This window comes from Papio anubis, chromosome 6 (assembly GCF_008728515.1).
Source record: "Papio anubis isolate 15944 chromosome 6, Panubis1.0, whole genome shotgun sequence".
Lineage (NCBI taxonomy): Eukaryota > Metazoa > Chordata > Mammalia > Primates > Cercopithecidae > Papio > Papio anubis.
Genome location: NC_044981.1, coordinates 154,869,317 through 154,884,006, shown reverse-complemented (window position 1 = coordinate 154,884,006; position 14,690 = coordinate 154,869,317). Strand labels below are relative to the sequence as shown.

The 14,690-nt window shown below is 38.4% G+C and overlaps 1 protein-coding gene across 13 annotated transcripts in view; it reads left to right on the top strand.

Moving 5' to 3' along the window:
* AFG1L (AFG1 like ATPase) overlaps positions 1-14,690 on the top strand; it is a 250,446-nt gene that overhangs the window by 137,182 nt on the left and 98,574 nt on the right. For all 13 annotated transcript variants that reach the window (XM_017958426.3, XM_017958427.3, XM_021938035.2 and 10 more), the window contains one exon: positions 11,643-11,725. In XM_017958426.3, coding sequence (XP_017813915.2) covers positions 11,643-11,725 — 83 coding nt within the window. The remainder of the gene's footprint in view (positions 1-11,642; positions 11,726-14,690) is intronic.

Below are 14,690 nucleotides of genomic sequence, written 5' to 3'. Positions count from 1 at the left end.
TGCTCAGGAGGCTGAGGTGGAAGAATCGCTTGAGGCCAGGAGAGAAGATGTTTCCTGATACAGACTCGAGTGTGTAGCACTCAGGATGTGGGTAGTGAGACCTGATGATGAGTAGATAGAGATGGGCTGTGAACTCCAGGGTGCAGTCTTTTCAAAATCCTGCCGTTTTCTCGGTTGCTGACCTTAGAACTGGCAGAGCATAGCTGGAAGAATGCTTCATTTTGTCATAAAAGCTCCTTGAGAAAGGGACTGCACCGGTTGGCTTCTTCCTGTAGTTCCTAACATACTAACTTGCACTAGAGCTTTACACATATGTGTCTGCTAATGTTTTGTTCAGTTGATAAATATTTACTGAGCATTTACTATGTACTGTGTGCTAGATACGAACTGCTGTAGAGACAGTGATGACAAAACAGACATAATCCTGGTCACATAGAACTTACAGGCTTGAAACCCAAATCTGTCTCTGCAATCTCATTCAGTATAGAAAAATGACCCATTTTGTTATGTTGCGGTGTAATATATAACAGCTACACAAAGTCTGTAGAAAGCTGCCCCATATCATTTGTGTATGAGATTAGGTTTTTGGTTTTGTTTTTTTTTTTTTTTTTAGAGTCTTGCTGTGTTTGTTGCCAGGCTGGAGTGCAGTGTCACAATCTCGGTTCACTGCAACCTCCACCTCCTGGGTTCAAGTGATTCTCCTGCCTCAGCCTGCTGAGTAGCTGGGACTACAGGCACGCACCACAATGGTCAGCTAATTTTGTATTTTTAGTAGAGACGGGGTTTCACTGTATTGGCCAGGATGATCTCGATCTCTTGACCTTGTGATCTGCCTGCCTTGGCCTCCCAAAGTGCTGGGATTACAGGCGTGAGCCACTGCATCCAGCCGAGATTAGGTTTTAAACAAATGAACCAATGTGTTTATAGCAACACAGCTACTTCTCAGGAAAGCAAGCAAGCTTGGGCCTTACTCAGTGAGCACAGGAGCAGAGGGCAACAGATGTAGGATTTTGCGAGACAAGCTGACAGAGTACTGTGAAAACCTCCCAACAAGCCCATGTGAATTTTCCATTGCCTTGTGCATCCAAGCAAGAACCATAGTTACCTGAGCATATCATGGGCTACGATGAAACACCAGAGCCAAAATGCCTGTGTTTGAATCCTAGTTCTGTCACTTTTGGACAATTGTTTGACAATGGACAAGTTACTTAGCCTCTCTGTGCTTTAGTTTCTTTATCCATTTGTAAAATATAATAATAATAATTTCTATCTCATAGAGTGGTTGAAAGAATTAAAAGGATCTTAGAATAGTCCCTGACACATGGTAAGCCCTTATACCAGTGTTTGCTGTTACCATGGCATCTCAGTCCAGGCTGAGAAGTCTAACATGAGGGCACCAGCAGATCTGGCATTGGATGAGGACTCCCTTTCTGATTCCAAGATGCTACCTTCTAGCTGTGTCCTCACATCATGGAAGGAAGGGAAAAACAAGCTCACTCAGCCTTTTTTTTTTTATAGAGGCAGTAATCCCATTCATGAGGGATCTGTCCTCAGGACTTAATCACCTCCCAAAGGCCCTATCTCCTAATATCTCACTGGAGATTAGGTTTCAACATATGAATTCTAGGGGGACAGAAATATTTAGACCATAGCAGATGATGCTGATGATAATGATGGACTCATTTATTTACACCTCAAATTCCCTTAGCAACTTTATGCCAGGTCTTATTATGGGACCTATTAAAATGTGAGAGGAATTATCATGTGTATTTTGTGGAAGAGAGTAATTGTCAGAGATTACTTTATACTTTTCATTTTTGCACCTCTGAGAGAGAGAGAGGAAATCATCATCCTTGTTAGACTCCCTTCTGCTTTGAAGGGTCTGTGAGTATATGGTGCTGTGCAGGATTAAAAGGCAGTCCTGCTCTCTTGGAGTTTCCTTTCAAAGACTGACGTCCTTGGTTTAGATGATCAAATGAAAGCCATAGGAACAGTGGACTATAAGTGGAGCAGACATTTTAGATAAACATAGAAAATGTCCTATGTGATGGAAATTTACTGTAATATAACCCATTATAGTATAGACTTTAATATGGTACATTTATCTCATACATGGTTTTGGACTAAATACCTAAGGGAAATCATATAGAATCATATTGTATGGCCCCCCAGAAGAGTAATTAGCATATTTACACTGTGCAGAGGTAATTAATTTGAAATGGGAGGGAGAGGTAGAGGAGCAAATATGAATTACATAAGTTGTGTAAGACTAAAGAAAAATGATCCTGTGGCTACTGTTGAATAAATCAGTGTGACACAGTGGGAGGACTATGGATTTAGTGGAGGCAAAGATTGCCCTGGTCAAATCACAGCTCAGCCACCTACACACTGTGTGGCCTCTTTCTGGATGCACTGTGAATTGTGAATGTACTGTGATGCTTTCTTCTGGCTGTGGCTGCAGAAGGAGTCAGATGGTGACTCACCTCACAAGGAAGTGTATGGAGGTGTGCTTTCAGCTTCTGTCCTGGCTTGCTTGCTTGCTTTTTTGAATCTTGCAGTTATTCTTTCTTTTTTTACTTTTACGAAATGCCTTTCTCTATGCTTATTACTGGAGCAAGGTAGCATATTGGTGATCGTATTGGTTTATTAGAACTGCTAAAACAAAATTCAACAGACTGGATGACTTAAACCACGGAAATTCACTTTCTCAGGGTTCTGGTGGCTAGAAGGACAAAGGTGTTGGCAGGTTTGGTCTCTCCTGAGGCCTCTCTCCATGACTTGCAGGTGACCATCTTCTCGCTGTGTTTTCACACAGCCTTTCTGTGGGGTACACACATAACTGTATCCACATGTCCACATTTCCTCTTCTCATGAGGATACCAGTCAGACTTCATTTTAACTGAATTAAAGGCTCTGTCTCCAAATACAGTCACATTCTGAGGTACTGAGGGTTAGAGGTTCAACATGAATTTTGGGGAGATGCAGTTAAGCCCATAATAGTACTTTTTTTTAAAGTTACCTTTCTGATCCTGTGTTTCCTCAACTGTAAAATGGGGATTTAAAAAAGTACTTCCTTGCCCTGGGGATGGATATTATGAGGAAGATAAGAGATAAAGCCAAGTCAGTTGCCTAGCACATCTGAAGCACATGATAAGCACTTTATGATGCTTAAATATCCCCCTTCCTACTTTTTGGAAGGAGAAAGAAATTCTGAAACTGCTTGATAAAAAGAAGGGATACAGACCTTACCTAATAAGTTAATTGGGTATGGGTATTTGAAGTGTGAGACAAGTAGGGTAGCTAGGGAAGGAGGATTGGGGAGATATGGAAAAAGATGTTTTTGATTTACTTTGGGATATGAGATGATCAAGAAAGCAAAGGAGGCTGATACAGCTTGAGGTAGACTCAGGTCTTGCGGTCTGCTCTAAAATGAGGTAAGCCCAAGGAAGAACTCAGCCCTGAAGAGCCCTGAAGTGAGAGAACTTCAGCAATAATGTTAATTTTAGAGCTTAAAGGGATCATAATCAATTCCTTTATTTTATAGAGGAGAAAACTGACATCTGGAGAGGTTACATAACAGGCTAAAATCACACAGCATGACAATTGGCAGAGGACTTCTCAATTTATCAACTTGAAAAATTATGTCTATGATTGAGAGAAGAAAATGATAACTTGAACAAATAGCTGATTACTACCAGACTGTCAGAGCAAAAGCTGTATCTTATTCATCATTATAGCTCTAGTAACGAGGGAAGTGCCCAGCCTGTAGTATTCAATTATGTTTGGTAGGTTGATCCAAAATAAGTATTAAATTTGGAGGGAACTTGTTAAACCATAAGTGCACATTTTTGTGATATAAAACAGTGTGGCATATTTTATGAAATATATGAAACACCTTTAGTATCATCCTGATCTTCCATGTAGATGGAAGAATCTCACAGACAGAAAAGAACCCCATCATAAAAGAATACATACTTTATGATTTCACTTATGGAAAGCTCCAGAAACAGGCAAAATTCTGTGGTGCTAGAATCAGAATAGTAGTTACCTCTGGGGAGTAGAAGGTGATATTGGGGGGCTTCAGAGATGCTGGTGATATTCTGTTTCATGAGTGAGCCGGACACTTATAATTTGTGTACTTTCCTGTATTAAGTTATACTTAAATTATGAAAACCTTAAAATATGGAGCAGCTTATGTACTGAATTTTCTTATATATCATTGTTTAAGCTTAGAAGTAGTAGTACATGATTACTTTAAATATGACTCAAACAGCTGTCTTAGAATGTACAGCTGCCTCAAAATAAAAAAAAGACACCCTCCACTTAGTCTCCCACCCTTAATTATATTCTTAGCAAAAAAAAGTTAGTGCAGTATACAATTAAGCTTTTCTGTATTTAAGTGTTTATTTTCTCTCATAGAACTTTTAAGATATCAAAAGAATTAAGCATAGAACTATGTATATAATCTGATAGACGTCTACCTCTGTAATCTCTATATGTATAGGAAAAACTTGAATCGTACAAGCTATAAACGAACTTTTTTCTGAGAAGGGGATATTCATTTATACTGTTATGCTTTTAATATCATTTGAATGTTTTATAATAAGCATGGATCACTTTTTCAGTTCAAAAAAGATACATTTTTATTTTATTTTTTATTTTTTGAGGTGAAGTCTGTTGCCCAGGCTGGAGTGCAGTGGTGCAGTCTCGGTTCATTGCAACCTCACCTCCCAGGTTCAAGCAATTCTCCTTCCTCAGCCTCCTGAGTAGCTGGGATTACAGGTGTATGCCACCACACCCAGCTAATTTTTGTACTTTTAGTAGAGATGGGGTTTCACCATGTTGAGCAGGCTGGTCTCAAACTCCTGACCTCAGGTGATCTGCCTGCCTCAGCCTCCCAAAGTGCTGGGATTATGGGCATGAGCCACCGCACCCGACCTAAAAAGGATACGCTTCTTAAATAATCAAGTAAAATGATATATCTTAGTTATTTAAAATTTTATTTCCTGGAATAAGAAAAAGTCTCGACTGGGTGTGGTGGCTCACGCCTGTAATCCCAGCAATTTGGGAGGCCGAGGCAGGTATTCAAGACCAGCCTGGCCAACATGGTGAAACCCTGTCTCTACTAAAAAATACAAAAATTAGCCGGGCATAGTGGTGGACACCTATAATCCCAGCTACTTGGGAGGCTAAGGCAGGGAGAATTGCTTGAACCCAGGAGGTGGAGGTTGCAGTGAGCTGAGATCATGCCACTGCACTCCAGCCTGCACAACAGAGCGAGACTCCATCTCAAAAAAAAAAAAAAAAAAAAAAAGAAAAAGAAAAAGTCTCAATCATTTTTTCTTTTTATTGTTTACTCATTAAAAATTTATAAAATAAATTAGTTGACTGTTATCAAGAAAAACACTAATACTTTTGATTCTTTAAATGCCCATTTAATATAGTCACTTAGGTAAGGGATAGAAGTTTGATTTATGCAGCTGGAATTTTTTCCTCATGTTCCAAATTTCTATGATAAGTGAAATTGCTTTTATGATAAAAAATGCTAAGGTGGGCAAATCTGTGTTTATTATTTCAATCTTTGCTTAAGAGGTTAGTATGTTATAGTTTTAAAAGATTTTCTCCACAATGTCTTTATTCTTTGTTCCAACTGGGATGGAGTAGAAGCTATATAAAGTTATTTTGTGAGATGGCTGTTTTTCTAATGGTATTATTCAGGATTGCTAAAAATATACACAATAGATTTTGGGGACAATATAAACTGCTTTAATACAGTTCTTTTAGTCAGACAATTTTCTTTCCAAACTCAAAGGCCTTTGACACATGAGTATGCTCAGAAGGGTGTGTTAACCTCCCTTCTTTTCCTCCCCAAGTTTTCTAATTGCATTTTTTTTTAGATTGTGTAATTGTATTTGTCCTTTGTATATATATAAATACGCAAACTATTTTAAAATAAATTTTGTTTGCTGGCTGATTAGTGTTATGTATTAGAATTGGATGGTGATAAGAGGTCACAGGCCTTGTAAATATCACTGGAAATTTACGAAATTACTTAGAGATCATGCTCTTTTGACTAGATTCACTGTCAACTTGCAGCTTAACTTCCCCCTCCTCCACCCTTCTGCAAAGAGCTTTGGAGAATCTAGTGTAAGTGAATGAAATCTGAAAATTTGAGGTTTATTTAAAAAAAAAATATATATATATATATATGTATATATACTGAGTGTTAGTATTTTTCAGACAATTAAATGCTAACATCTAAGGACTTTGGTAATAGTTCTTTTGCTGCTGATTAGGTATTCCTCAGTGGTGATTAGTGAATGTACAAATGCAATCATTTGGTAGGTCTTAATCACTCATATGATCGAGAAGTTAGTTACCCGGAAAGAGAAATTGAAGCTGTATAACTTTCATCAGCCTTATTTTTTAATAGCAAAAATAAGAAAACTTTTTGACTAAATTAGGAATACTGAGTCATATAAGATAAACTGTAGTTTAAAAGAAATAGAGAACCTGGCAAATATATTTGTATGACTGTATTGTGACACTGTATTTTATGTCTGTAGTAAAGGTACCTTATGAAAAATTGACCACTGCTTACCATAGTAGGGCAGGTTTTTCTCAGGGAGATTGAGTAAGACATGTTCCCTACATAAGGACATTTTTCCTTCTTCTTCTTCTTTTTTTTTTTTTAACTGGGTGACTGAGCTCTCACAATTATAGCAGAAACAAGGGAAAGAAAGTATCTATTTTTTCATATTTATGACATCAAGAAAATGTTCACATTTATGACATCAAGAAAATGACATCAGAGTTCCAAAGCAAGCATTCCAACCAATAAGAAGCTGCCTCAAGTGTCACCTAGGATAGTCATATCTCTCTCTTCTTCTCAAGAAGTAATATAGTATATATATAAAACAGGACATCTTGAGGCAAGGAGAGAGTGGAATGCATGTATTTGGGCAATGCTGTATTCTCCTCTGGTGGGACTGGTTATAGGGCCCAGGTCCTGAAGGAGAGGCCTAGGGAGTTGGATTTGGACAATTGGAATGATGAGCTAGGGATATCTGTATGGAGATGCCAACAGGTTGCTCATGCCAGCATTGCAGAGAGCCATGACTTTGGCTAGTTTTTCAGGGCTGTTCTTCAAATGTTAGTTCAAAAGCCTAGGTTTGTAGGCCTCCCTAGAGGACCAGCTTCTTGGGTGTTATTTCATGTTAATCAAATTCAGAATTGCTGATACATAATCAAAATGCTGTACCTACACTAGCCACAACCCAATCTTCTGGGTCTTCACTCAGGTTAACCAACCATCCCAGATTGTCTAGGGTTGTCCTAGTGTTAGCACTGAAAGTTCTATATCCAGAAACCCCCCTTAGTCTTTGGGAAACCCTCATTTCCAGGGGATTATTGGTCACCTGTTTGCCTCTCCTGAGCCCCTTAGCAGCTGCAGCATAAGAGGAGGGGAAATGCAATCTATGCCCTGGATGCAGATGATAAACAGCTCTCAGCCCTTGTGTAACCGTACAACCCAGGATGCACTTTCAGGGAGGAAGAACATTGCTACTTCTCAAGTGTGCCCAGATATTGCTGTTCTGATTGTCTCTCGCTGCATAACAAATTATTGTAAAATGACTGTAAAAGAGTCTTAAAAAACATTACTTTATTCTCTCCTGGTTTCTGTGGGTCAGGGATTTGGTAAAGGCTCAGCTGGCAATACTGGCTCCTTCAGTAAGATAGTGGCTACAGCTAGAACAGCTGGGGACTGTCAACACCTCTGTCTTCATGTCATCTCAGTGCCTCTCCAGGGCCTCCTCTCTCTGTATTGGATAGTTTAAGCTTTCTCACAGCATAATAGCCTCCAGGCAATTAAATGCTCAGTTGACACTTCAGAGTTCCAAAGAAAGCATTCCAACCAATAAGAAGCTGCCTCAAGTGTCACCTAGGATATTATTGCATAGACCATTTCCATCACGGTCACAACATTCAAGGGGTGGGACATAGACTTCATTTCTTGATAACTGGAATATCAGCATCACATTGTAAGAAGAACATGTTGAGATGGAGAGATTATTTTACAATGTACAAGTCTTAAAACCCACCACAATTACCTTGGTTCCAAAGGTTTGAAAAATACAGTTTTTGACTGGACATGGTAGCTCATGCCTATAATCCCAGCACTTTGGGAGGTTGAGGCGAGCAGATCACTTGAGGCCAGGAGTTCGAGACCAGCTTGGCCAACAGGGAGAAACTCCATCTCCACTAAAAATACAAAACTTACCCGGGCATGGTAACACATGCCTATAGTCCCAGCTACTTGGGAGGCTGAGGCACGAAAATTGTTTGAACCTAAGAGGAGAAGGTTTCAGTGAGCTGAGATCACGCCACTGCACTCCAGCCTGGGCAACAGAGTAAGACTCTGTCTTAAAAAAAAAATGAATTTTTTCATTAGTAAAAGTAGTGATACTGTTAAAATATATTTTTCCCGTGAATTGTTATTAAGACAATTTTCATTTTGAATGCAAACAAAATGTCAGCCTATAATTGTTTCTTGACTTGTCCTTAAATCCCTTGGTCACCATTCTTCTACTGAAGTGAATATCTCCCTATCTGTCTACCTATCTATCCATCTATATCTGCACAGGCATACCTTAGAGATATCGAGGGTTTGGTTCTGGGCTACTGCAATACAACAGTATTGCAATAAAATGAGTTGTAAGAAGCTTTTGGCTTCCCAGTGCATATAAAAGTTATATTTATACTATACTATAGTCTATTAAGTGTGCAATAGTATTATGTCTAAAAAAATACATACCTTAATATAAAAAATACTTTATTGCTAAAAATGCCAATAATCATCTGAAACTTCAGTGAGTGGTCATCTTTTTGCTGGTCTTGCCTTGATGTTGACGGCTGCTGCCTAATCAGGATGGTTGGCTGCCAAAGGTTGGAGTGGCTGTGGCAGTTTCTTAAGATAATGTTGAAGGTTGCTATATAGATTGACTCTTCCTTTCACAAAAGATATTTATGGCAGATATAGCCTTACAAAATGTATTTCTTAAATAATAAGACTTGTAAGTTGAAATTACTTCTTGATTCATGGGCTGCAGAATGGATGTTATGTTAGCAGGCAGGGAAACAACATTTATCTCATGCTCTTCCATCAGAGCTCTTTGATGACCAAGTGGATTGTCATCATTCTTCTAAGCAGTAGCTCTGAACAGTAGGCTTAAAATATTTTGTAAACAGAGGTGCTGCCATCCAAGGGCTTTGTTGTTTCATTTGTAAAGCACAGGCAGAGTAGATGTAGCATAATTCTTAAGGGCCCTAGGATTTTCAGATTGGTAAATGAACATTGGCTTCAACATCAAGTCACCAGTTGCATGTCCTTTGAAGCTTTGAAGCCATGCATTGACTTCTCCTCTCTAGCTATGAAAGTCCTCGTTGGCATCTTCTTCCAGTAGAAGGCTGTTTCATCTCCAGTGAAAATCTGTTGTTTAGTGTAGTCACCTTCATCAATGATCTTAACTAAGCCTTCCGGATACCTTGCTGCACCTTCTGCATCAGCACTTGCTGCTTTACCTTGCACTTTTATGTTATAGAGATGGCTTATTTATTGAAACCTCATGAACCAACCTCTGCTAGCTTCGGCTTTTCTTCTGCAGCTTCCTCACCTCTCTCAACCTTCATAGAATTGAAAGGAGTTAGGACATTTCTCTGGATTAGGCTTTGGCTTAAGGGAATGTTGTGGCTGTTTTGATCTTCTATCCAGATCACTCAAACTTTTATCCATATCAATAATAAGGCTGTTTTGCTTTCTTATGGTTCATGTGTTCACTGGGGTAGCACTTTTCATTTCCTTCAAGAACTTTTCCTTTGCAATCACAACTCGGCTGTTTGGTGCAAGAGGCCTAGGTTTTTGTCTGTTGTGGCTTTTGTCATACCTTCCTCACTAAGCTTAATCATTTCTAGCTTTTGATTGAGAGTGAGAGATGTGTGACTCTTCCTTTCACCTGAACACTTAGAATTCATTGTAGGGCTCTTAATCGACGTAATTTCAATATTCTTGTGTCCCAGAGAATAGGGACACCTAAGGGGAGAGAGAGAGAGAGAGAGAGAAACAGCCAGTTGGTGTAGCAGTCAGAATGCAAACAGCATGTATAAATTAAGTCACCCTCTTCTAAGGATGCAGTTTGTGGTGCCCTAAAACAATTACAGTAATAGCATCAAAGATCACTGATCACATAATTAATATGTGATCACTGATCATATAATTAATGACAGATATAATTTTTTAAAGTTTGAACTATTGCAAGAATTACCAAAATGTGACACAGAGACACAAAGTGAGCACCTACTGTTGGAAAATTGAGGCCAATAGACTTGCTCAATGCAGGGTTGCCACAAACCTTTACTTTGTAAAAAATGCGAGAAGCACAATAAAGGGAAACACAATAAAATGGATATGCCTCTATCTATGTGGAGATACACACACACACACACAAACACACACACACACCCCTACATATATTCCTCTCATGGCCCCCAAAATCCAACTGACCAAGAAGATAGGTGTTGCAAAAGTACATTTGCCCTCAAAGTAAGAATTTGGGGGGTATGTGTATGTGTGTGGTATATGTGCTGGTGTACACATATGCACCCTGGGGGAGTGGAAAGAAAGGAGCACTTGGGAGAAGAGAAGGACATTAATGCCACAGGGTAACTCGGGTTGAAAGGAGGCAGGCATCCACAGCAGGAAAGTGCACTGAAATGTTGATGGCTAGAGAGGAAACTAAAAGGGAGACAAGGGCAGTGGCAGCCATTTAGAAGCGAAGGATGGGCATACCTACAACATCATTCTAGTTTGGTCATTTGGTTTAAAATGTGGACACTAACGTTCTGGCCCAACTCTCTCTCTCTCTCTTTCTCTTTCTTTCTCTCTCTCTCTCTGTCTCTCGACAGGGTCTTGCTCTGTTGCCCAGGCTGGAGTGCAGTGGCATGATCATAGCTCATTGCAACCTCCACCTCCCAGGCTCAAGCAGTCCTTGCATCTCAGCCAGCCAAGTAGCTGAGACTACAGGCCGTATGTCACCACGCCCAGCTAATTTTTGTGTTTTATGTAGAGATGGGTTTTGCTATGTTGCCCAGGCTAGTCTCAAACTCCTGGACAAAAACAATCTGCCCATCTAGCCTCCCAAAGTGCTGGAATTACAGGCATGAGCCACCGTGTCCAGTCCCAGCTCTCTGATGCTGCCTCTCCCCCACTGTGGTGCCTAAAACCCATGAGTTATTCTTTCTGGTAGCCTCTAGTTTCTCACTCCAAGGTATTAGAAATTGGGCTTTAAAAAAAACCCAAATGAAGTTATTTGGGGAATTTGCTGACAGCACTTTTTGGGCAATGTTTCAGAAAACATGATGCAAATTTTAATTTTTTTAAACTGATATTTCAGTGGCTTGATATATTTAATATTGCAACTTTAGTTTTATGAATCTTGCATGAGTTCTGTTGTTTTCATGTCATCTCATTATACTATTTTTTGAGCAAACATTTGAAAAATTTTAAAAATGTGTAGTATAAGGGAAGTATTGTAATTCTGAGCCACTACTTGTTTAAAAAGACACTTTATTTGTTTGGATCATAGGAATATTGTAATACAGTCCAGCTAGATTCTGGGATAGATTACCGGAAAAGGGAACTTCCTGCTGCAGGAAAACTCTACTACCTGTAAGTGTTTTTAATTTTTGAAGTTTAGTATCTAATCGTTAATCAGAAAAAGATGATAAAAATAAACAGTTTAATTATTGGAACGTGAAAGGCTGGTTCTGAAGCCCACGATTTTTAAACTGCAAATGTTTTCATGTTAACTTCTTCAACCCATGTCTTTACCATCCATATTTGCATCATTTATAATGTGTGATTGGATAAAACCCTAATTAGTTTTTTGGGGAGGAATGATGACAGATGGTTAGAATGTAATGAGTATCCTTTTATAAGAGACTCTACTATTATGAGAATATCTTTAAAGTGTGAAGTAATTAATTATTTGTGGATATCATCTGACAAATGTGCCATTTCCATTCCCCCAAAAATTGTTGTTTTATTTGTCAATCTGTTTGTATTTATCATTGTTGATTGACTTCCATATATAACTGATATAAAATATATATACACAAATACAACTGGATATATTTTTGTCTTTTAAAAGCTAAGATGCTCCTGAGTAGGAGCAATTTATAATAATAGATGTATTCAGCATGTGCAGTTAATACTGAAAAACAAATATAGTTTGTTTTAAAATGTCCTTTGTGAGAACCTGAAAAGGAAAAAGTGCTTTACAAAAGCAAACTTGTTTAGTATATGCCAACAGTGTTGGGCACATAGCAAATTCTCAGTAAATAGATTTGTCTAAGGACTAATTGTAATTTAACTAAAAGGCATGTTTCTGGTAATTTAAATTTTGATGACAACGTGCATTTGAGAGGTTGAGAAAAGTTCTTGTCTCTGCCACCTTGTAAGCAGAAGTACTTTACTGTTTTTGAAGCAGAAATTAGCTAGAAAAATCACATAATTAAAATTGCATACTTTACAGTGTACCAAGGGGACTATTTTAGTTTATTATTCAGATCCTGATGATTATTATAGGAGGTTCTTCATCTATCCTCAAGTACTTTGTCTTTAAAGTACTTTATAATTTTAAAAAATTCATATAGCACATTTTTCTGCTTTAACTTGGACTTTTTCTTCCCAGTTTCTTTTATGTTTGTGTTTACTGGATATTTTATTTTTCTGATATTCACAGCCTTTCCCTGATTTTTTGCTACCTATGTCTTGATATTCCAGATGTATGGTACCGATGCATTAATTTATTATTATTCTCTTTATTCTTTTTTTAAAGGAGGTAATTGTTGTTCTCTGTTTTTTTCAAAAAGTGTATCCTCATGTGGAAGAATAAAAATATTTTCCTTATGGGAAGTTCCTTAAATAAAGGTGGTAGTCTGAGTCTAAATTATGAAATTTGTTTCATAGTGCCGAAGAGGTCTTGGAAGTTACTGGAGGTGAAAGGGCTACTTTTGCTTGGAGCATAGCCATTTTTTGTCTCTGACTTACCCTGTGTTACCCCTTCCTTTTCCTGATAAAAGTAATAATATTCTAACCCAGTGAAGTTTAGTTTTGATCTTTAAAAATATGCTAGAGGAAAACTAACACTAACAGAGTTTCCAGAGTCCAGGAAACCAGACCTACAAAGGACCAGACCTACCAGGAAACTCTGGACCAGCTTTCCTGAAAAGTATATAAATTCAAAGGCCAGGCACAATGGCTCATGCCTAGCCAAGCACTTTGGGAGGCCGAGGTGGGAGGATCACGTGAGCCCAGGAGTTTGAAACCAGCCTGGGCAACATAGGGAGACCCTGTCTCTACAAAAAATTAAAAAAATAGCGGGTGTGGTGGCACCTGCCTGTAGTCCCAGCTACTTGGGAGGCTGAGATGGGAGGATCACTTGAGCCTGGAAGGTGGAGGCTGCAGTGAGCCATGATCACACCACTGTACTTCAGCCTGGCAACAGAGCAAGACCCTGTTTAAAAAAAAAATATATATATATATATATACACACACACACACACACACACACTTATATAGATATATATAGGTGGTATATGTCTATTATCTATCTATCTATGTATCTATAAATTCATTTAATCCTCAAGGAAGATAAATTTGTTCTGGAATTTAACATCCAAAGGGTTTGACCATAGTCAAGAATAGAAAGCCTGGGGGCATCCCTCAGTCAGAGGAGAAGGCAGATATGTAAGTATCCCTGAGGAGAATGAGCAATTAAAATCATCTCAGAAGTGGGAAAGTAATATGAGTTACTAAGACAGGATGCTAGGGATGTGCATTATATTGTTTCACATGAGGACTTGGGTAGAACTTCTCTCATGAAGATTTTCTGAGGTTATATTAACATTTGATTTAATTAGGTTTCTTTTCATCTTGCTCTTGCCGAAAAACTTACTAACTACCCTGTAACAGACTTTAATGTGCTATGCTATATATTGCCCTATTAAAGCATGTGTTTCTCTTTATTACATCTGGCCGGACATCTGGAATTGATTCCTGAATATGCAAGTCCAGACTACCCCCTTGTCAGTTTCACTGGAGCCCCAACTGCCTGAAAACAAACAAACAAACAAACAAAAACACAAAAAACAAAATTTTAGCTTCCTTCTGGGGGAACACCAAGCGCTATCTCAGAATTTCATACAAGTAGAATCCCACATAAGATCTTTAACAAAACAGAAGTATTAATATTCATCAACTCAGTATTTTATTAGTCTAATTTCCCAAAGCCAATTAAAGATATCCAAAATACAATCCAAATAATATCAAGAATTACCACAGATTTCTAAAACTACCCAAAAAGTTGACATGGAGCAATTTCTGTAGTTCGTAATATTGCCTGGATCCCACAAGAACTAATTCACATAAGACAGGGCATGTTTGTGTGTAATCTATATCACATTAAATTTAGAAATCCTAGAGTACCTTCGTAAGTAAGTTTCAGATATTTTTGGCCCTGTAACAACCTCATATACACCCGCAAGCTCAGAGAATTTAAATTTAGCAAGCTACAAAACAGAGACCTTGAGTGCAAATACCCAAACTTTTGCATAGACTGAAACACCTCATG